Source organism: Alligator sinensis, unplaced genomic scaffold (genome assembly GCF_000455745.1).
Source record: "Alligator sinensis unplaced genomic scaffold, ASM45574v1 scaffold454_1, whole genome shotgun sequence".
In the NCBI taxonomy this organism is placed as follows: domain Eukaryota; kingdom Metazoa; phylum Chordata; order Crocodylia; family Alligatoridae; genus Alligator; species Alligator sinensis.
The window spans coordinates 1,308,462-1,333,262 of NW_005842095.1; the positions used below are offsets into that span (position 1 = coordinate 1,308,462).

The following is a 24,801-nucleotide window of genomic DNA, read 5'->3' on the forward strand; positions in this document are numbered from 1 at the left end:
GATGATGGGTCCTTGTACATTACTAAGGTTACCACTACTCACATGGGAAATTACACCTGCTATGCTGATGGTTATGATAAACTGTATCAAACTCATATTCTCCAAGTGAATGGTAAGGAAAGATGTTCTAATTACCAGCTCATAGGAAAATGGCTGGATTTTATTCGGTAGCCTTGTTCACTTTTTAAATTTTATCTTAATTGGTAAACATAAGCGCAGATGCTGGTAATACATTTTCATTAATAGTTTGCCTTCTATAAATAAGCTTGCAGAAAAACAAAATGTAATAGCATTTGTAGTTATACATAAATAATACGTATTTAAAAAAATAAGACAGGTCCACAGTTTATTTGCTCTATATTCTGAACTCTTAATACCGTTAAGTATTGTGCATTGTTAGCATGCCATCTGTAGAGCAATAAGTATTTATGAGAAAAAAGTTGCTTTGAATAGAAATTTAATTATTATACTGCATGAACTATGAACAACACTTTTCTAGCTCTCTTGCTTTGCCAAAAAAAAAAAAAGTGAAAATGTTTGTAATATTTTCAGTTTCCATGATACTTAAACTCATTTTCCAGACAAGAGTCCAAAGTACTAGGTTGTCATAAATCTCAGTGAGACTTTCTGGCTGCTTATTAACTTCAGTATCAGGCTACCTACATTGGTGCCTAAATATGGTTTTAGGAGCACCAATTTAGGCTTCTGATTGTTAAAAGTGATAACATATTCAAGGCCTTTGTAAGGATATAAAGGAGCCTATCTTATATTGTTCACACATGCAAAACCCCTACCTCTCTGATTTTTCTTTCAAATGATTTCTGTTAGTCATCCACTTCCCCTGTCAAACCATACCTGGGGGTTCCACCAGGCTCTTTTCTTTTTACCTCCTTTCTCTGTTACATAAGAACATAAGAAATATCATTTACTGAGGAAGAACATAGATGCATCTTGCCCAGTAGCATGTTTCACACCGTGGCAGATGCTGAGGAGGAGAGTCCAGAATTGTCCCCTACATTGCTTCTGTCCCATTGCAGTTTCCATGATTAAGAAGCTGAGAAAGTTTTGATTCAGAGACTGCTCCCCTATTCTAGCTGAGTTTCTGAAACCAGTGGCTCCAATATCTGGATGGCTGTGCTAAATGCCTGCTTTTTCTTCTGAAATCAACTCTGTTCCTTCATTCTTTGTTACTGTTGAAAGCACCATTGACTAAGGAAAAACTCTCTTGTTCACTAGTACTATTTCATCCCTCATGTCCATTAGTGCTATGTCCGTAACCTGTCACTTCTTCTCTCATATATGAAATACCCCCTGTCGCCTTTTCCAGGCAGAAATGATTCTCATCCAGGTTCTCACTATTTCCTCAGGTGACTGCTGTGCTTGCCTCCTTCCTTGCTTTATCTGAAATATACGTTTGTCCCTCCTCTTCATACAAAATACAGATGCCCAGATTATTTTCCTTGCCCGTGTCATCTAGACTGTCTAACTTAAGAGGATGTCTAACATAATGAGGGGCTTTCCCACAGTATAAATAATTGTCTACTGCTGTTCTAAATGCGTGACATTTGGACTCGATTCATCCCTCTTTACTGAGACGAAACTGTTGAAATAGATGGAAGTTTTGCTTACAAAAATGAAATGTCTAAAGTTAGTTGTTTTCATACACTTCTGTGAAATGACAGGATTAGTTCATCAGTACTATGTTATTATTTATTATTCATTTAGACATTATTAGATATGTACATGGTGCAAAAGGGAAGAGCTGCCTGTGCTACTGCTTTCCACTGTCAGATAATTTAAAGCTTCCCATACAAATTGACAGGTCCATATCTTCTCTGGCTAGACAGCTGCTGCTCCAACAGTCAGCACTGGAGTGACCCCTTCTGACACCAGTCTGGATGCTTTTTAATTTTCTTCAGCTTTAGGTTATGTTTAAAAAAAAACACCAATCTTTAAAAACTCAATTGACATGTAATGCTTAATGCCTTCACACTACTATGCTATCTAATGTAATGGCAATGTTATATACTGTAAAACTCACTTGCATAATTATTTAATCTGTTTCAGCATTATCAAATCAGATGGCGTTCTGCTTAAACCATTAGAATGTGCATGTCAGTTACATGGGGGAGGGGGCAGCATTAAGCTTTAAGCACTGGTCAGATGTACAGCACTTCTATAAATTATATCTGTACATCTAAGCAGTAATGTTCCTAAATACAGACACAATGGTCAGTACTTACAGGCCAGGATAATGGCTAATTAATATAATGACACTTGTATTACAGAGGAGTCAAAAGGAAGGTTAATGAGATAATGAGGCTTAGTTGATCTTAAAGATCTAATGTGAAGGTACTATGAAGACACTTTAATTAGATTTTAAACACTTTTGCAATATGCATGCGTGTGCATTAATCCATATTTTCTCACAAGTGTTTTTCATGTAATTTGCATTCACTGCTTAGGCCAATCCTTCTACATTTTTTATCATGTTATACTTTGGCTTATTTTGTGACTCTGCCAGGATTAAACTCTGATGCTTTTTTTACTATCATAGCTTTGAATATTAAGTAACAATAATTAGCTTTTCAGTGAAGACTTTATTCAAATAATAATGCAGATAATTACTGTAAAAAAGTCACACTTTATGGAGAAGAAATATATTCCTGAATTTGTATGTGAATAGTGCTTTCCATAAGAGTTGTTTAACCCATTTTAACCCTTTTCTCATACATATTGTGAACAGACAACTCAGTACAAAGTAGTGCTGATACAGTAATAATTATTTTAATAATTAACGCTACTTGAAATGTACATAATACATTTTATCCTCATTAGCAAATACTGATAGTTAATAAAGCAGAGAGTATTTGAATTCTTGGCATTGAGCATACAATTGATTCTTTTCGACCAAAGTGGTACATGGGTCGACGCTTAGTCTATATTGCACAGGATTGGGTCCTTTGCATTAAAAAGAATTCTGCCAAAGAATATTTCCCAATGACATGGGTTTTATATAACATGAAGGCACGAGATACCAGGCTAACTCATATATTCAACAAAAATAACCAAAGATTGTTTGGTCGCCCAGTGAAGGTGTGATTCAGGGAAACCTTGGGTGAACACTGGAGTCCTTCTTGAAAATAGAGAATTAGTCTCAGCTATATGATCTGACCCAAAAAATTAGTCTCCATGATTTTAGGAAGGTAAAATATGAAATGGCAAATCTCATTCTTTTGTTCAATACCTTTCTTAGATCTTTAAAAATATTCATTTTCCTCCAAATATTTCTGAGGTTTGGTGCTCATGAAGTTAAGGGACTAATGTAGCTATAGAATAGAGATTATATTATTTAGATGTTGGAGTCTGACATGTTTCTGTGATGATAGCAATAATGTTAATAAAAAAAACCTCCCTTGTTTTGTTGACATGAGCTATTGTGAAAATCATGAATACAGAAAGCCTGAGCTAGGATAATGCCTGGGGGAATTGATGGCTTTAATAATGCTGTAGACAAAGGGCCACCAGCCAGTTCACTAACCCATTAAATATTTATAAAATCAATCCTATAATTTTTCATTGAAATCTTATTTTATTGACAAAAGAACACACCAAATAGAACAATGCAAATGCATTGGTGAGTCATTGGTACTTTAAAGATATTTGTATTCTTTTCCTCAAGTTTATTTCTAACCTTTCTTCTTACAGCAACTGTATGAATAATCTGTGGAAAAATAATGGCAGAATTCCTCAATATGAAATAGCAAATAATGCCAGCAGCAAAGACAAACTTTAAAAAAAAATCACTTTCTAACATTTGGGCTGTTTTACTCATGAGTAAGCTTATGATTTACCTCAGATTCATCTTCTGTTTTCTGCTAAACTTAGACAATTGCAGTGGCCCAGCAGTTTATCACAAATGTGATAGAAACTCTGCTTCAAACTGCAAGCAAATTTCCCAATAGTTAAGTTGCCATATTTACCCAAAACCAAAGAAACTTTGCATTTTAGATCACCTCCCCCCTATAATTGATTCTATACATGGAAAATTATAAATTATAACACATTTATAGTTTTCCATGTATACCATCTAATTATTGCAGGGGTGGAGCAAGGTGGGGGGCAAGGAGACAGACGTTTGCCTCCCCTGCCTGCCTCCATCCCCTTCCATCCTATGGTTGCCCCTACCTCTTCTGCTGCCTGCCCCGTATCACTTTCCCCCTGCATCTCCCTCTGCCTCTAACTGCGCCCTCCCCCCCATCTGTCTGTGGTGCCTGGGGACAGGCATAACATTACTATGATACAATCTATACTTCTTTATTAATGCAGATTCTGCTTTATTTTAGCTGAAAGTATTTATTAAAGCCCAGTGTGGAAAATAGTTTCATTTTATTTTTGTTGTTCTCAGCATTACATGAGTGTGATATCATTAGAACAATATATAGTAATCATAGGCTTCAAATCATGTTCCTGCCACAGCTGACACACAAGCCCTCAGAAATACCCTGGGAAAAGCTGATTGTGTAGATAGCTTAGCAGTAGTTCATTTGCATTCTTTTTTTTTTGATTAACTGTTTAATTACCAGGTTATTTGAGTACATTTAGCTATTCTCATAGTTCTATTTTCTCCAAGCACGCAGATGCTAATCTTGTTCAATACTGATAGCAGTTTTGTGCAGAACATCTAGATGAGGTTGGATCTTTATTTAGACCTCAATTCTTCTCTCATATCAAATGATTAGTTAGGGATATCATCGCACAGATTTTGCCAAAGGGCAATCATAAGGATTTGACAGTTCTTTTAGAAAGCGAACCCATTTTTATATGTATATGAACATCAAGGATTTCATCTGTTGTGATAGCATTTAGGAGAAAAGGTAGAAAGAAAGCAAATACTGCCAGAAAACCATTTAACCAAGTGGTGTATTAAGTTATTAGGTAATGCATAACATGGGGATTTTTATTCCTGATTACACGTGTTGATGCAGAATAACGGTAGGCAGATGAAGCTGACTTCTGGACAAACTCCCACTTAGAAGGATGTATTATTAATTTAAAGGAAAGAATTCAGAGTCCAAACCTTAGCTTAATGTAAAGCAGTGAATCTACTCAGATTTACATCATTTGAGGAATTATCCATTATATTTAAATATCTTCTCACATCCAAGTTAGATATTTCTCTTTAACTGTAAAAGAAAACTGATTCAGGTCCAATTTTAGAGACCCAAATCTATATGTTGCTATAGGGTCTCTATTTAGGCTTCAGTGCACCTAAAACAATGATGTTTTGCCTCAGAAGGGTGACCCAAATTGAAAGGGGTAGGCACTTGAGATACCCATATCTCAAGAAGACGCTGGAGAGCTCTGGGTTGGGCGTGATCTAGGCGTAGTTATGCCTATTCTCTACCAGCGATATTTCCCACACTCCTGCCCCTTCTGCTCTGTGTGTTAGGGTGTTTTAAGCTTCCCCAGAGGCACTGGGTATTGACTACAACAAAGCCTGAGGACTTCAAATGGGGTGTGTCATTTCTCTTGCTAGGAGCAAAGCTATAGGTTCCTGGGTAGAGGGTCTTGCCCCTCTGCTCCAAGTCAGACCAGTCACCATATTTGGGGTGAGGAAGGAATTTTATCCCATGATCAGATCGGTGTGGACTATGGTGGTTTTTGCCTTCCTCTGTAGTGGAGGGTGTGGCACTTTACCTGGGACCTCCTGAGCATATATTGATTACATTTTATAGAAACAGGATGTGCCATGCTTCCCCTGCTTTACCTGTGGCAGGTTAGGGTGTTGGGTCTTTGTGTCAGGATTGAGGATAGTTTTATGCAGAGTTTAGATTATGGTTTTATGGGATGATTTGGATAGGGATGATCCTGCCACAAGCAGGGTGTTTGGATTTGATGACCTCTAGAGGCCCCTTCTAGCCTTACTTCTCTATGATTCTCTATATAGATCATGGAGACAACTAAGTGCCTCTGCAGAGTAATGAATTCAGGCACTAAGCAGTTTTTTGTCTGCTGAATCAAGATTGATCTAGATCAGCAGTTCCCAAATTGTGGTATGCATACCACCAGTAGTACGTAGACAATTTGTGAGTGGTATGCGGCAGGCCGGCGGGAGGGGCTGTGCCACACACAGCCCAGCCCCAGCCTGCTACACACAGACAGGAACGTAGCACTGCGTGTGCAGCAGCACCAAGCAGGTGGCATGAGGGTGCTCCAGTGTGGGGCTAGCCAGTAGGAAAACCCATTAGTATTTACAAGTGCATTGCCATGGAGTAAATAACTGCTATAGGATAGTACTCATGTCTGACAGTACTATCTTATGACAGAGTTAATTAATGTAATTAATTTACTCCATCCTAATAGCATCACATATCTGGACGGTGATGTTTTACTGCACAGCTAATTAATCAACTTTGTAGTAAATATCTCACATAGATGCACACGCTAAGTGCTATAGCATGCATGTCCTTACAGTTGTTCATGGAACATGTTCATAAACTCTGTTCATAAGCTCTCCCTCTAAAATATCCAGGCTAGACACTGTCAGAGACAGAATATTAGGATAGATGGACCATTGGTCTGGCATAGTATGGCAGGCCTTATGTTTTTATGTTCTTAACCTTTGTGCAAATAAAGTTAGTTATGCAAAAGTCTTTATGAAGCACATAATAAAGGACCTCAAGCAGATCTAAGCCAACTTAATTTTTCATTTGATCAAAAACTAACCAAATAACTAACGAAGGTTTTTTTTGTTTTGTTTTGTTTTTAACTGAGAGCATGCCTCATTTGCACAGTTCTTAGGGTGCCTCACATTCACTTCCCAGGTTCTGAAAAAAAATATTCATAATTAAGGAATCCATTACAATCCAACATTGAGATATTATTTAGTTTTTGTTTGTTTGCTTTTGTTTTTCCTAACTTCCTACGATCTATTAAAATAAAAATGCAAAATATTCTATTAATAAATGATTCTGCTTTCCGTTAACATATTGTCATTAAGGTTTGAACACAGGATGAGTCTCAACACTGCAACAGAGACCACTACCAGATGGGCTAAACAACTGCAGAGAAGAATGTTTAACTCACTAAAACAGAGAAAAATGCAATGCATTCTTCTTTCAAAAGCTTCTCTAAGTCTATTTCAACCATGCAATTGGTCCAATAAAATATATAGCTCACACATATAATCAAAATCCTTGCTTCTCATATATTTTCTTGACTGCCATGTCTACAGCATCATGCCAACACTACCATAAACATATATGCAATTTATTTACAGCATAGCCAAGCATATATGTCTGATATACTCTTTCTGAGAGGCAGTATGTATCTAAGATAGTGAGATCTGAGTTTTTACTATTATAGATATACATTCTAGTTCAAGCTTTTATATTAAGCTGTCAGTGGGATTTGAGACTTTGTTCAATAATAAGTTTTTCAAAAATACATAATTACTAAGCCTTCATTAAACATGGTGAGTTTACAATTTATTTTCTCCTGGTCAGAAAAAAGTCAATATTAATATATCATTTTATACATATATTTAAGCAGTGCAGGTAACAACACCAATATTATGGTTTCTGGACACTTTGGGCACTTATACACCTGCTCTGGGAGGTGGGGTGGGGCAGTGCTTTAATTAAAGCGACTCTGAGAGCTGCTCTAATTAAAGCACCTGGGGCAGCACATATATCAGCTAAAAAATGGTGCCGGGAAGCACTTTAAGTCAAACTTTTTGAACAAGCTTTACTTAAAGCGCCCCACCACCATTTTTTGCACCCAGGGATGCTGATACATGTGATGCTGGAGTCTGCTGGAGTCTGCTCGATTAATCAAGACTGCTCTGATGCATTGTAATTACAGTGCTTCGGAGCAGTCTCAGTGTACATGTATAGGCACCCTTTCATTATAAGATACTGTTTTCAGCAGTTTATAAATTTAACTGCTCAAAAGGATATTTTCCACGCTGGTTATCCCAAGGGTTGTTTTTCTTTTCTTTTGTTTTTACTTTTTGGATTTTTTTCTGAAATTCTGATTAAGGAAAAATATACAGTAAATTATTCCAACCATTTTGTTGAAAAGCTCATAAAAAACCTGTCGTCGTACCTGGCACATGGCTTTTCTTGTCTCTCTAAAAATATCTTTCAAATTTTGCCACATGTAAGCCTTTGAAAAAATATCACCTTACACGTGCTCAATAGAGCTGTAAGGATTTGGCAGCTAAATTCCCTAAACATTTTTTGTACAATCAGCATGCTATATCTCAAGAATACTAGGAACTGAACCATAGTTTTTTCTTGCAGCTGGGCCTGACAGCAGTTGGTAGCAGATGTGGTGCTGATTGCTGAGTGAGGACAAGGAAATTGTCACTTCAGTGCTACTTGTAATTCTTCTGTTGATGTTCAGGCAGCATGGAGAAAAAAGGCATGGGATTCAGATGCCGAGCAGACAGAAACTAAAACTGAGGTTAAGAATAAGCAGTAGAAGGAATAGATTGGGACTGGAAGAACTGAAGAAAGACACAAACTGGGTATGGGAGTAGGGGATTTTGGAAGAGGAGCCTGTGAGCTTCTAATCAAGGGGGACAAAAGGAAAAATGAAGGTGGCATGGGATGTAGTGGTGGGGAAATACTGATAATGAATAAAGAGACAAGGCAGAAAGGCTGGCAATGGGAGGATGCACAGATGGGATGACTAAACATGAGGAACTGAGACCAGTTAGGTAGAATTGAGGAAAAGTGTGGGTACCAAAATCAGGGTTGGGGAGACAGAAATCAGATAATGAACATGCCAGGCCGGGGGAGGTAGAATGGGAGTGGATGAGCAGGGAGACTGTTGGGAAACCCAGGAAGGACTGACACAAGAAGCCATGGTAGAAAAGTTTGAGACATGATCAGGGAGAATTAGAAGAGGGATAAGGAGGTGAGGAGATGGAGTCTGGGAAACTTGGGGTGGTGGAAGAAATAGTAATGGGGAAGGTTGCAGATAGCATATGAGTGGAAGGAGTTAGGCTTGTGTGGAACAACAGTAGAAGGGCTTCTGCCCACAAAAATATATTCCCTTCCAGAACCTGGAATGGTACCCAAGAGTCCTGAGATTCTTCTCCTGTCAGTAAAAAACTAAGAATCCCATCTTCTTAATTTTCTTTTAATATAGCTTTGTATTTGTGAGTGAGCCAGTGATTGAGTTTCAGAAATAAAAATCAAGTTTAAATTTTATTGAGAAATAGGTCTTTCATTTGTTCCACATTGATTGTTCAGAAAGCCCTTTATCTATGTATTCTATGTATACTAGGGTTAAAAAACCTTTGAAAACACTGATTTGACACACATACTGAGGTGCAATACACATAAGTATGCAGAAAGTTGAGGCTTTTCTATATAAACAGTACTGAAATATGATAATGGGCTAGGACATTTCTTCTGAATGTTTGGGTAACTTTTGCAAATACTAATTCTCATGCCAAGATCATCATTGTTAATATTTGATTTTTATCTTGTTATACTTTTTTCATTTTCAACTGTTATTTCATTTTCAATTCAGCTGTATTATATAGACAGCATTTAAGCATTCCATGTTTTTTTTAATTACATTGAAAAAAAACTTTGGGGAATGGGAAGTATTTTTCTTTAACCTTCATTACAGCTTGTTTTTCATTTAGCAACAACCTCAAGGTTCCTTCTATTCAATGCATAATTACAGATAAGATCACCAATTACTTGGCTAAAAATCTAATTAGTGAGCTTGGGAAATCTTGCTTAATCATTGATTACCAATAGGAATATGTCCATTGTTATATCACATGTCCTCTATCTGCCAATACAGACATGTTGCATAGCAGATTTTTCATTGATAAGCATGCATCGTAACAAATTTACAAGGCCTAGAAAAGTGCTGCTGATTCTCTCCCCCCCAATGCAGTATAAAGCAACAAATTAATTTGTTCTATACCTCTGGCAATTGATGGTTTGGCACTATGAGTTGCATGAAAAACTGTATAAAAATCTATATGTACATACATATATGTGTGAGTATATAATATGTATACCTTATGCTATAAGCAATATCATGTAAGCCTGTGAAATGGCTGTTTATCCTTAACTTATAAATGTAAGCTATTTTGAATTAATACATTTTGCTCTTCAATTTGCCTAAAAAGCAAGTGATGTCATATCAAGTAATAATTATGCCATTATAAGCTTAGTCTTGTTTTAATGGAACAATAGATAATTATTTTTAATTGGAGGCTTTCACTTTTAGCATAAACAATGTTCTCCCTCTGATTTTTACAGCTTACATTTTACACCATGTTATATATAAGCTATAAATTATTGTGTATGTCTCCAGTTACTGTATAACATACTGGTCAAGTTCAATAAGCCTCTGATTACAGCTTGGTCATGAAATCTGTTTTTTGTGTTTGGGGGTTTTTTTTACTATTTAATGTCAATTGAATTGTTACTATATCAGATAATAATGTAAAAGCAGAGATATCCAGGATTTCAGAAAAAGCACTCCCTAAAAAGCACAGAAGAAACGATTAAATCAGGAACACAGCCTCTGTTAATAATATCAATGTTTTATGGAGCAAATAAGGGTTAGTAGATACTGTGTAGCATTGCTCCTGTTTTAGCTAGTACGTTTTAGTCAGGGAATCTTTTTTTCAGACCGTTTAATATTCAGGAGTTACTGCTGTTTATCAGTTTTACTGATTAAGAACACTGGAATTTCTATATTGGATGAGACCCAAGATCTATCAGCTCCAATACTCTACCTCCATCAGCGACCAATATAGGACATTCTTTCCAGGATGTACACCGATTACAAGTGGCATATGCTCTGCTTGCAAGAGACACAAAGGGCCAAACAGCAATAAGCCATTGATCCCTGGGATGAGATTTAGCCATCAAAAGGAAGCACAAGAAATAAGGCAGTTCTATCTTTGTAAAACCAGAGCCACCATCAACACAACATTGGCATTGAAATCTTGATCATTGATATAGACAACATCTCTGCAACATCTGTTTATAAGCCTCCAAGGAAGTGTTTTGCATATGTAAACCCAGGAAACCTAGACTACAGAAAAGCATGTGTGATCTTCAGTGACTTGAACAGCCACAATGTCACGTGGAGTTACAGTGAAAACAATGAAAATAGTAATTTGATCAAGATATGGGCTGAGGCAAACCACTTCAGCCTGATCTACCTGGGTTTTTGACTAGTTCCCGATGGAGATGGAGCTATAAACCAGACCTTGCCTTTGTTGACAGCAACCTAGAAGTTATGTTAAAAAAAAGACATGCTGGAACCTATCCCCTACAGACAAGACAGACTAATTGCTCTCAATGTCACAGCAGCCGTAACTCCAGTTATGGTACCAATGCATAGATGCTTCAATTTCAGAAAAGCATTTTAGAGAGGCTTTTCTGAAGACCTTCACAAAAAAGTGGCACACATTGAACCAGTCTTGGATAATTATGAGCTATTAGTGAATGCACTATACAAAACCTCCAAAAGATATATACTGTGAGGATACAAAACTGAGTATATACCAGTATTTACTTCCATGCTAGCAGCTGAATACATAAAATAGCAGCAAATGTTTCAGAGAGACCCTTTCTCAGAAGGCACTATTGTGGCAGGGACAGCCCCAACTGATAAAGTCCAAGAATAAAGGTGGATGGAAAGAACTGATGGAAGGAATAGATATGAACATGGAAATGGAAAGAATTGATTGAAGGAATAGCTATAAGCCACACTAGAAGGAAAGCATGATTAACCATTTGCAAGCTGAGTAAATGACCTGACAAAAGTACAGCAATACCACAACATCACAGCCAAGCAAGTGGCTTACCAGCTTCTGCTCAATAATAAAGCTCTAAATAAACAGCCTAAAATACAAATTAGATGGAAAAGTGATCTGGAGGAAAAGTATTATAGCATGTCATACATAATGGATGAACTCAATGATGGAATAAGTCACCTGAGGAACACCAAAGGAGCTGGACTCAACAGCATACACATGGAGCAGATCAAGCACTTTGGTCCTGCAACCAATTTAAGGGTTTTGACTCCTTTTAACAATTGCTTATTGACTCTTAGCATACCTAAACTATGGGAACAAGCCCCATATAATAGCTCTGATAAAGCTGGCCCAGAGAACTTCAGACTAGTGTCACTCCTGTGCTGTATTTATAAGCTTTATGAACACATTATTCTCAATTGCCTTTCACCTCATATCAAACAACATCTGATAGCAGAACAAGTTGGATTTAGACCAGGTAAGCCTGCACTGGCCAGATACTAAACATCACCCAACATTTAGAAGATGGATTTGAGAAGGGGATGATAACAGATTCGATGTTTGTGAACATAGCAGTCTCATATGATACAATCAATCATTGAAACACACTTGCCAAATCTACTACCACATGACACATGACTACTCCCCAGTGCAGCTCATCCAATCCCTTTTGGAGAATAGACATTTTTACTTATAACTATGCTAGAAATGGAGCCACTGGAGATGACAATGAAATTGCTACTACGCTGCCCTGTGGGAGGCCCTGATCCTCTTTAACATATATACCAATGACCAACCCATACAGAGCAATATGAGGAGCTTTATATATGCTGATGATCTATGCATCATCTCAAGAGAAGGACTTTGCCACTAGCTTTGTGGCAGCTCAGCAAAGATGCAAGTCACAGCCTTTCACCTGTGCTATAGAGTAGCCAAGCAGAAATTAAATATTACCCGGGGTGGAATTCCACTGACTAATCGCCCAATCCCTCCTAACTTGGAGGTTACACTGGACTGAACACTTACCTTCAAAGTACATGTAGAGAAGATGAAAGAGAAAGTCAGAGTACGCAACAACATACTTTGAAAGTTGGCCGCCTTAAAATGGGAAGTGAACCCAGCTACATTACAAAACACTGCTATTGCCTTGTGTTACTCCATTGCAGAGTATGCATGTGCAGTATGGGAATAATCACTTCATGCCAAGAAAATAGACCCAGTTCTAAACAGCAGCTATTGTGAAATAACAGGATGTCTGAAGCTATGGATAGCCTGTACTTACTGGTTGGCATTTCACCACCTGATATCAGAAGAAAGGTAGCGAGCCAAAAAGAAAGATCCTGGTAGATGAAAGACCCCAGGCATCCACTTTATAGTCACACCGAAGTAACTGATATGGACTGGTCAACATGGCGATGCCTGAACCAAACCGCCTGCGCCTGTAAACTGGAAGTTCAAAAACAAACATGATCGAATGGACCTACTGTAATGATATGAGAATGCTGAAATGCAGACCATGGAACAACTGCTTATTTTATGACTTGGTGAGATCTGTACAAAGGAGGACCTCACTGAAGCAACAGAAACAGCCATCGCTTCTGCATGATTCTGGAAAAAAACATCTGGTTAATGACAAGAGTACGAGATGAAGAATAAGAAGTGACTCATACTAAAAGTTTTAAGAGAGGGGCATGGAACTTATATGGAGCAAACAGTGTGATCAGTTCCCTAATTCTTTCCATTGGGCTTAACCCCTGAAGCAGAAAGTTTTATACCTCTTCAAAATGTATTTATAATAATTCCAAATGTTATCTTTTTGTTGTTCATATAAATAGATTGGTAGGTTCGTATAAAATGGATGTATTGGCTGTTAGGAGGGGAAAAGAATCCTCCTTCTGACATGACAAGGTTGAGGGGAAGATAGAAATATGCATGAGAACAGAAAAGAAAGGAGAATAGAAATATGTTTCAAAGAGTATAAAAAGCAACACCATATCCAAAATCATACTGTGAAATGTAAGTAAATTATTTAGCAACCTTAATGAAAGATACTGGTATATTGTAAATTATCCATGTTCTTCTGAAGGAAATTACCAACAAATCTTATTAAAAAAACTTAAGAACTACTGATTTAAAATTCGGGATTGTACAGTTGAGGTGTTGATGGTAGAAAGAGGTATTTCTCATAAGGATATTCTTTCTGATTCATAAATTGATGTCTGACAGAGTTCAATATTAGATTCTATTAAGTATGACAGTAGTATCACATCATTTGTTTTCATTGTCTCATTATAGATTGCTGCAGGATTCTTTAACATCAACTGCTTTGGGAAATTGTATGCTAAAAAATGTTGAGCGAATTTTATTTTCATTTGACTGATAATTGTTTTCTATATTCAGTTCCTCCAGTAATTCGAGTCTATCCAGAAAGCCAGGCCAGGGAACCAGGTGTGACAGCTAGTCTCCGATGCTATGCTGAAGGTATCCCCAGTCCACAACTTGGTTGGCTGAAGAATGGAATTGACATTACTCCAAAGTTATCCAAACAGTTAACTCTTCAAGGTAAAGGAACATATTTGCTGCTTTCGAATGGCAGAAGAATGGATTGTTTTTAAATAGCATTACAGCATTCTCACCTTGCATATTTTCAATATCCGTTTAGGTTTAATTTATAAGTTAAGGTACAAGCATGAAGTAGAAGGTGAGAAGTAGAACTGCCTCACCTTAAGAGAAGTGAAACCATGCCTTAGAGACATTCTGAGGCACAAATCCCTGCCTGCTTTCTTTTTTCTTGAATAGCGGGGGGAGACGTAAAAGCTTCCGCCTCTATTAGCAGTAAATGTTAATGTTTCCAGCCATCCGTATCACTACACTATGGCTTATCCTTGATGATCAGTATATTATGGAAGCTCAGCTCAGCCATCACCTCTTTTTCTGCCAGCCTGCTTCAAGAGAGAAAGTAAGCTCAGTAAGTCAGTCAAGCTTATAGATTTTAGTATAATTAGGTGTTAGGGCTGTGCAAAGCTTCAGTAGCTGATTCAATTTGGAGGAGATTCAGCCTGATTTGGGGAGTGAATCTCTGAATCGGAGTCGAATCAGGAAACTAAGTAAAAGTTCTGAATCGATTCAGAAAAGATTTGGCCAATTCAGAGATTCAGCCATAGTCTAAACAGGCAGATGACAGCTGCTTACAGCTGGTAAATCTGTCGGGGTTGTGGGAGGGGGGAGGAAGGATCAGGGCTGGGGCTGGGCCAAGTTTTCCAGCTGGAGTGGGAGGACATGTTACTCAAGGATGGGGTGGAGGAGTGTGGGATGTGGGTGAGGCAGTGCCTGGAGTGGGGGCTCTGCCCTGCTGCTGCTTGCCTAGCTGGGATGCGGGGGCAGGATGTGTGGGCACAGCTTACTACACGTGGAGGGGGCAAGTGGCAGCAAGTTATAGCCCCCGATCCCAGTGCTGCCATGCCCACATTCCATGCCCTCTGCACCAGCTGGCAAGTGGTGGCAGGGCAGAGCTCTTACTCCCAGTGGAGAAGCCACAGGAGAAACCTCATGGCTTCCCTTCTGCCCTTTCTGGCCCCACCCCCCGCTGGCCCAGCCTCCCAGGACTTAAAAAAATACAAAAACAAAAAAAAAGCAAAAAAAGCCGTGCACTCACCAGCTCTGGCAGTGGTGATTGGGGTCTCTGAGGACTTGTGGAAGAGCTCCCCCATGCAGCGCAGGGCAGTGGCGGGCAGCAGAGATGGCCCCCCTGCCTGGCATCCGCATGGCAGCTGCCCCATAGTGCAGGTACAGTGTGGCTCGGCAGGGCACCGCATGTTGCCTGAGAGCTGGGGCAGCTCCACCTGGCAGCTGGAGCCTGGAGGCACTCAGTCCCATCAGCCCCAGCTCCCAGATAGCATGCAGTGCCCTGCCAAGCCACACAGCACCCACGCGATGCGACAGCTGCAGTGCGGGTGCCAGTTGGGGGGGGTGATCCAGACTGCCCCCAACTGCCTTGTCCTGCATGGGGGCCTCTGCCACAAGCACCCAGAGGCCCCAATCACCACGCCTGCAGCTGGTGAGTGCCGGGCTTTATTTTTTTTTTAAGGCTCCCACATACCAGCTGTTGCATCACGTGGGTGTAGCGCAGCTCAGCAGGGCGCCACACACTGTCTCAGAGCTGGGGTGGCTCTGGCAATCAGCCAAAGCCCAGCATCACTCAGCCCCAGTGACCCCAGGTCCCAGGCAGTGCACGGTACCCTGCCAAGCCACGTTGTACCTGTGCCATAAGGCAGCTGCCACACGGGTGCTAAGTGGGGGGGTGGGGGAGGGAGGAGCCATCTGCACTGCGCTGCCCTCACTGCTCTGTGCTGTATGTGGGGTGGGGGGGGACGGGACTCTTCTACAAGCACCCAGAGGACCCAGTTGCTGCTCCTGCAGCTGATGAGTACGCCTTTTGCTTTTCTTTTTTTTTTAAGTTCCAGGACTAGGCTGGGGCTGGGCAGGGGATGGGTCCAGTCAGGGAAGCCATGGGGACTTCTCATATGGCTCCCCCCACCTAGGGAGAGGCAGGCAAGTCCGAATCATTGAATCTCTCTGAATCGGCGCTGAATCTTCCGAAGCTGATTTGGCTAAATCAATTCAGGACAGTGATCTGAATCTCCAAATTGAATCACTGTCTTCCAAATCAGCTGAATCTGAATCTGAATCGAATACTTCCCTATTCACACAGGCCTATTAGGCACTGAAATTGTTGTGAATTTGGTACTGCTGAAAATTATACCATGTTTCCATTTCCCTAAATTAGTAGCAATGTTGTTCTTTTAAAAGCTAAAAACATTGAATTAGATTTTGGCATGTTTTGTTGAAGTCCAAAGTACTTCTGACTTTGTCAATCTAGAAAAATATTCATCCTAGTCTAATTGTGGTCAGAATGTGGCATAGTGTGCAATATCAGTGTTTATCTCCATTGAAAACAAATAGTTTAATTTAAAGATGGATTACGATTTAAGGCCTATATTCCAAAAAAGGACTTTAGTGCCTCAAATGGGACTGAAATAGAAATTTTTAGATTAGGACTTAAATCTATTTGCAGAATTCTCACTCATGTGCTGCTTAACCCTGCAGCACCTCAACTCTGTAGGCCCTTTATAAATTTCAGCACATTTGTCAAGTCGTGCTCCTAGGCATACATACAGACATCTTAGCCTTGACTGTGCTGAGCAGCTCAGCACCTAGCTCACTTTTATGCCATGTATATTTCAACAAACTAGTCAACTGTCTATCTGTGTTCCCTGAAAGGCTTGAATCTAATGGACATTCCCAGATGATACCTAAATTATGGTCCCTGCATGCGAGGCAGTGGCAGCTGCTGCTTTTTCTTAAAACCCTGTAAGAGGAGAAGATAGTTGTACTGCTAAAAATATACTGGTTTTACATAGCATATGGTCAAATGTCTAAGGTAGGGTAGGGTGTGGGGTATGGTAAAACAAACTCACCAAGGATTTGGGAGATCCAAATTTGAGAGGATTAAAACCCACACCATCAAACCAAATAGATGAGATGTTGACTGGGGGACATGGGAAATCTCTTGATGGGAAAAGAGCAGAAATAGAAGGGTCTAAAGAAGTGTTCTTGTGAAGCAGCTAGGGGCAGCCTAAAGGATCACTAATGGACATTATGGTTGTCTGAGTTCCCACAGTTGTTTGGTGTCCATTCTCCTCTTGATGACCATTTGTTCTGTTAGTAAAATAAATTATTTTCTCTCATTCTCCCCTTACTTCATGCAGAGAAGAGGCTTGGGAATAAAAAAAATGCAAAATTCCTTCTAATAAAATGCAAGTTTGAAGCTAGAAGTAGGATAGAGATGGATGAGAGGCAGCAAAATGTTCTGTGAAGAGATTGTGTTACTTTTACTTTTATGCAGCCAGTCCTGAGATCTCCTATAACATGTTGCTTATCCACATGCCCTGGCCATAGCCCTATCCAATTTCGCCTTTTAAGAACATTCACTACAATCAGTGTTCTCTTTCGCAGAATTGCTCCCAGGGTGCACTTCTCCTGGGCTTCCATCAATTTGCCTTGGAGAGTAGAGTGGGGAAGCCTTCGGACCTTCATATATTAAATGCCTTGTTATAAATAAAATGAGTTATATTTTTTCTTGCATATCGCTTAATGATGTGGATAAGTGCAATATATATTTTCTCCAGTGATGTTCCCATCCTCTACCCATTAACTTGGAAGAGAAAAAAAACTATAAAGTCTGAACTCAGAGAAAAGGTGTTCTGTAACAAGTTTCACAGGAAACCTCTAGGTTCTGCTTCATCCTTATTCTGCAGTAACTTTGTAAAGGACAATTTTTATTAGGCACTACAAAGTTAAGCAGGAATATTTTGCATTTACAGCATTGCCATATATTAGATTAAGGTATATGTCTGTAAAATCAGATAATGTTACCTCTGTCTTCCAAAGTCAATGTACAACCTCCAATTTGTGTGAGCAAATATTAGTATTTTTTTTCATATGCAAACTTATGCACAAACTTAAGGACACACATCTCCACATGAAAAAAAGTGTAAAGTCTTATTTTATAAACATTTTGTCTGCTATTCTGCACTCATCTCAGGTGAAAATGATTCTCTAGGGTTTCTGGGAAGAAATAAAAATAAAGGAAGATTTTTGGCAGGGAAGCATATTAAAGCGATAGTACATATTTGATGACACTATCTGAAAAGTAGATTTTCTGATATTTCCAAGGAGTTTCATCCTGACCTCATTGTATACAAAATCAAAATCATGCCCATTACTTCTGCAATGAACTTTACAAAGAAATACAGGCTCCCAGGTGTTTTTAGAGTTTAACAGCTACAAGCATACATTAATAAATTCTCATGCACAAAATCCATTTGTCCAAATACATTTTGTATGTATGAGTCCCATCACCAAAATGTACAGTGCTACAATTGACTAAATTGAGAAGTACATACAAGGACTGTGAGATTAAAGCAAGCAAACTAGGCCATCATTTTTTTTCTAACTCGATTATACAGAATAATAAAGAAGCTCATTAAATGTTGCGTCCCATATTCTGGAAGCTATACATCTCTTGCAGAATGTATTGTACTGAAAATTTCTCCCATTATGTGCTGTGAACTCCATGGCATTTTCTGTTAAATCAGCAATGCAAGGTGCTAGCATTGCAAATGATCAGATACAGCATTAATAAAGCAGAACAGCTCAACTCTACAGAAGAGGGCATACCACTTTTTCAGATCTATGTTGTCACTGAAACAAGTACAAAATCTGAGACTGACATCTGGAGCCAAGCATCCAAAATGGTTGAGATATTCCTGTTATCTGTGAAATGAATGAGAGTAGAGTTTACTAACCAACTGAATACTTTTGGAGTAGTCTGGCATGTGTCCAATATATGAACTGAGGAAGGAAAGTAGTTTAATTAGGATAAGCCTGAAAGCACTGTAGTAAAACTAAAATTGTTGTTCACGTGTTGCATTCTCCTTTGCTTTCAGCAAATGGCAGTGAAGTTCACATTAGCAACGTGCGCTATGAAGATACGGGAGCATATACTTGTATTGCAAAGAATGAAGCAGGAGTGGATGAAGACATTTCTTCTCTTTTTGTAGAAGATTCAGCTCGGAAGACCCGTATGTACTGGAAAAATAGTCTCTCTTTTATTTATTTATTTATGCATTTATTTATTTATATTTCTTAGCTGTGTGTTAAAAGAGCATTGATATTGAAAAATAATCAAATGTTAAATAATTATGTATCAACATCTAAGTAGTTGGGAAGTATAAACAAGGAAACAAAGAAAGTTGTGAAAATGATTATATAAAAGGATCATTAAAAAAGGAAATGAGATGATAAATTTTACGTCTACTGAGAAGTGAAGTGAAATTTCTAATTAATTTTGTAAACTGAACTGTCTTTTACATCAATATTACAGTCTGAATAGTTAGCTAAAATAATTTTCCAATTCCTGGAAAAATTTCTGTCTGCATTTCTGAAGTGCAAAGTAGAAACATAGGTTACTTTCAGCTAATCTTCTCCCCCTCTGATTTTAGATTAAATTAATAGGCAATCTAGGCCTCAGTGTAGCTAGTGACCAAGTTGTTCTAAATTCCTGTAGGGCTAACAGGTTCCATGACTTGTGGTCTGACTCTTTGGGGGCATCTCTATGAGTGCACATGTGTGGTTTGTGGCACCTCAAAGCAGTTTGAGTTGCCACAAACTGCATGCGGCACACATGCAAGTGTTCACCATGCTGCTGATTTGCTGCACGGTAGGGTTTTTTTTATACTTGAAGATCCCATTGTAAAAAAATAAACCCCAAAAACCTGCCACTAAAAAAAGTGGTGCAGCAGATGTGGCAGCAGTATGTGCCACCAGAAACCAAGGGGCCAGATCAGTGCTGCTGCTTCACAGGGAGGCCCCCAGAACCCCAGGTACCCCGTCTGGGTCAATTTTTCCTGTACAGTGGCAAAAACAGTGGCACAAATTTGTGCCACTGCTATTTTTCCTTGCAGCATCCGCATGCCCCTGCACATGGGGACATGCTCTGTGGTTTCATTTTGCTCCTAATATGTTCCCTCCACACTCCAGCCCTCACTAGAACACCGGCAAGACTGGAAAAGCAGCAATGACCTTAATTCTTATGCTCTTAGAATTCCACTTTGCCAGGGAAGTCCTTAACTACTAACTTAAGTCTGCTCTAAATGCCATTTGCAAAACTAGAGTGATGCAAAGAAATTTCAAAGGGGCTAAAGATCTAGAAACCGTGCTTCCAACCAAAATAAATATGATATTTCCCAGCCACAAAGAGCCTTGACTTACATTTCATGGGATAGCTCTTAAAATTTTAGTAATTGCTACTTAAATATCAATTGGTATGAGTATATGCTGTGAAAATGATAGTCACTTTAACAGTGAGTCTCATTGCATTAATTCTCAAGGTATTCCTAGTACAGCCACCTGGGAGAACTTACTAAACTATCACAGATAATATTACAGTCGAGGCTGGGAGCATTGCAGGTTGAGGTCACCTGACACTTCGTATTATATATGACACTTCATTCAGCTGTGTATAACTTTACTAAAGTGTAACCTCTTGGGATAAAATTCTATATTGTTGATATCTATCTTGGGGGGGGGAGGGGGGCGAGAGGGGGGATTTTTTTTTCTCCCCAGACCAGGAGATTCAAGTATTGCTGAAAATGAGGTTAAGGGAAAATGTTTTGTGCATATTACAGAAATCTGTTATTTTAGGAGTTCTAGCACCTTGTCCTTGGAGCAAGGACTTGACATTTGACAGTGGTTACATTGCATCAAGAAGGTGCTTTTTGCTTTTTTTTGCTAAAATCTTTCCAAATTGGGCCCTTGGAATATAAAACCATGGAAAATGCTATTTGTATGTCCTCCAGAGAGACTTGTTCTGCCTTAACTAAAATCTAAAGGATCACCCCTCCTCTCCCAAACCTAAGCAATCTAAAATCTCTGGAGATTCTGTCCACATGGAACAAACTCTAGCATTAGCAATCACATCTGTGGGTCGTGACATGCCTAGTCTAGGTGCCACAACTACAACCATGAAGATTGTCTTTATGCTCTTAGTGCTCATTGTTTGGTCTTAGGCAACATAGGTAAGACGGGTCTCTAAACTGAAAAGTGTAACAAGCAAAGTTGATGTCTGGGAGTGGAAACCCTACAAGAGAGTGGGAAGGGGGTATGTTTCAAGAATGGAGAAGTGCATTTCCAAGAACTAAGGGTGGGGCATGTGTTTCTGAGAGCAGGGGTGGAGGGGAGCTGTCTTACCCATGCTGGGAACTTGGGAGCTCCTTACCAATCCCCAGCTGAGGTACTGCTGCCACTGCAATGTGCTCTGCCTGCCCCAACTGTTGCTCTTAAAGCAGCAGCTACCAGGGACTGTTTAGGAGCTCCTCTCATGGGTGTGCTACCAGAGTGCAGACTCCACAGGGGTGAGGGGTGATTCTGGCACCCCTCCTAACTTGACCACTGGGATGAGTGCCCCTTTCACCCACACCTGGTTGCACTACTTCCTGAATTGAATGTAGAGTGGACAAGAGCCAGACTATGGGTGTTAAGGTTGCTATTGTGATAAAGAGCCTGGGAAAAGATTGGAACCAAAGGGTGATTGTGGAAGGAGAACTGGGACTGAAAATGTCTCTGGTGACTGGGACTGAAAGGACCTGAAGAGAAATTGTGTCAGTCTCCTTGACTAAAAAGAGATATGTTAGAACCAACAGATAGAGAGTAGGAAATATTAGGTCAGGAGAGATGGATCTGATGAAATCACAGAAGCCTTACTGTATTCAATGCACAGGATGAAAACTGTTCAGTCAGTGACGTTGTTCCAATATTTTGCTTTATCCTTATTGTTCGGCATATGGCAATATGACTTTATTTACTTCACGGTATTCAAATCTTGCTCTGAAGATATTATTATTCATTTTATTAGACACACATCAATTTATTTGTTTCACGTTCATTCATTTCATGACATCTTTATGAGAAGAGGTAGCAGTCAAGAAACTTTTGCCTGATGTCAGAAATGGAACAAAATAGGAAAGGACCATTTAAAGGTCACAAAAAATGCAGGTTTTTAGTTTTATTGTTGTGGGATTACAAAACTATGTGGTAAACCTTAATTTTGTCAAGATAGTCATCTTCAGCTTGAATAATGTAGATATTCTAAGGTCAGGAGAAAGATATGTTTGAGAGAAAGTCTGGGCCCCCTCAGCCTTTTAATATTTTAAATATGATTTAGCCAAGGTTTTTTAAAATATTCTTAATAATCTCTTTCTCTATGTTCTGCAATGTATTTATTTAATCTGGACATTTTTTTTTAGATTGTATATTTGCCAATTTAGTTTATCATTTCACATTATGCACCTACAAAGAAATGTTTGGCTTTTTTTTTTTTTAAAGACATTTTTTTTGTTTTAAGTTGAAACTCTGAAAAGATTATATAACAAATCCAAATAGCTTTTTTTAGGAATTGTATTATAATGTAAAAATATGATGGTTTTATAGTCACATTCTTTGACTTTATGGGATTTACAGAACCAATAACGGACAGAAAATAATTAGAGTTGTACTGATACATTGGTCTGGTATCAGTTTGGTACTGTTATAAAGAAAATTGGCTGTACCAGCCAAGCCCCAAGCCCAGCCCCTGCTGAGAAGAGCCTGGCACAGCCCCAGCTCCAGCCCACAGCTGCAGCCTGCCTGCCTGGCCCCATGCAGATCTGAGGGCACATGCCCCCTCCATGCCCTCCCAGGGTGTGTGCAGTGGCGGGAGATGCCCCCCCCGCCCCCCACAAGGCACAGCTCTTTCCCATGCCCACCCCATACTGCCTGGGCAGTGCCTGCCCCTGTGCCCTCTCCCTCCCTCACCATGGGGGGCATTGATCTGCCTCCCCATATCCCTTCCCTCCCCCCTTCCCTTCACCACAACAGACTTACCAGCTGCACGCTGCTGTATCAGAAATCAGATTGGCATTGGCCAATATGCCTCCTTAAATATCAGCTATCAGTATTGGCCCCCAAAATGTCTATCGGTGCACCCCTAAAAATAATACATATTCAATAAATGCATTCAAGTCCAGTAGCACTATGCTGGGAGCAGGCATCATGGCCATTCAGTTTTAGCTGAAATTTGTAAGTGGAGGAAGATGGAACATAGACCAGATTGTTTCTAAGATCATCTATACAGATGACCTTACCACACACACACATACACACACACCTACACACAGGGTCTAGTCAAACTTTGCTTGCTAGAGGCTCATAATCTTATATTTAATATACTCTTATTTCTGTGGATATTTGAACAAGCTTTTCCAACTCTGTAGTTTAATAAGTACAGATATAGCCCACAGCTACTTGTATCTCATGACACCTCAAAGCAACATTTTAAACATGGGTGCAATTAGCACCTCAAAAAGAAGCATACATCCACATTGTAGTTTAGATACCTGTAACCATAAATATCAGGTTAAAGTTCATGGAAATAAAAAAGGGTAATATTGCCAATATCAAGTTCTCATTACTTGCCTGGCTGAGCAAATGCTGTTTGCTGCAGGCAACACAAATGTATATTCATTCTTTGCCAGAACCAGTGTTGTGTTTCATTTGAAAGGGACGGTCCTTTACAGAATATTTAGTAATTTATTAGCTTCAAATTAAGGGTGGAATGGGTTTGTCACTAAGCCTACTCAGTGTTTATTCAAACACCTCAAAACATTGATTTGTGAAATAAATTGCTTTACTAATAACGTAAATGAGAAAGATACCGAGAAAACCATCTTGTTAGATATTTGTTACCTTATCTATAAGGTTACCATCACAACTATAATTTAATGTCTGCTGTTGAGGCTACAATTTTATGGTTCAAGAATGTCCTCTGGTATGATTCAAATGTGATTTTTTATATGATTTTTATATTTTGCCTGTGTCAGAACCGCAATATATTACTTTTATGATATGTCATTCCACTCACCCTCCATCATAGGAATAAAGCAGGCATGTTTATTTTCTTAATCTAGACTATTCTCCCCCTCCTCCCCACCTCCCCCCATAAAAGCGTGGGAATATCCCTGTTGGAAATACTTTCTCCCCAGCTTGTCAGTTGACTTGAACTGCTCTGCAGACTCAGAGCAGCACAAAACAGCACTTTGAGCAAAATAAAAGCTTTTCAGAGCATCGGGGGAGTCAGAGTGCTGATTGGCTATTGAGAGGTAATAATTTATAATGAGCAGTTCTCCTGGGTACCTAGAACATATAGAGCTGTAACTGCTTTTATATTGTGCAGCAAACAAAATACACAGACTAAGGTACTTCCTATTGTTAGTACCATATTTACTCAATGCCTGATTTATTTAGTCTATAAAGTGCATCTCTACGCTGCCTGCTACCTAATTTCAGACCAAGATGGCTAACTACCTTTCATCACTTCCTGTAATGGCATGTTAACTTTA

The 24,801-nt window shown here is 39.2% G+C and overlaps 1 protein-coding gene across 1 annotated transcript in view; it reads left to right on the forward strand.

The window, feature by feature from the left end:
* The window catches only part of FSTL5 (follistatin like 5), a 469,924-nt gene that overhangs the window by 356,057 nt on the left and 89,066 nt on the right, over positions 1 to 24,801 (forward strand). The window contains exons 7-9 of the mRNA XM_014520176.2: positions 1 to 112; positions 14,207 to 14,368; positions 19,315 to 19,449. The exon at positions 1 to 112 is cut by the window's left edge and continues 1 nt beyond it. Coding sequence (XP_014375662.1) covers positions 1 to 112; positions 14,207 to 14,368; positions 19,315 to 19,449 — 409 coding nt within the window. The remainder of the gene's footprint in view (positions 113 to 14,206; positions 14,369 to 19,314; positions 19,450 to 24,801) is intronic.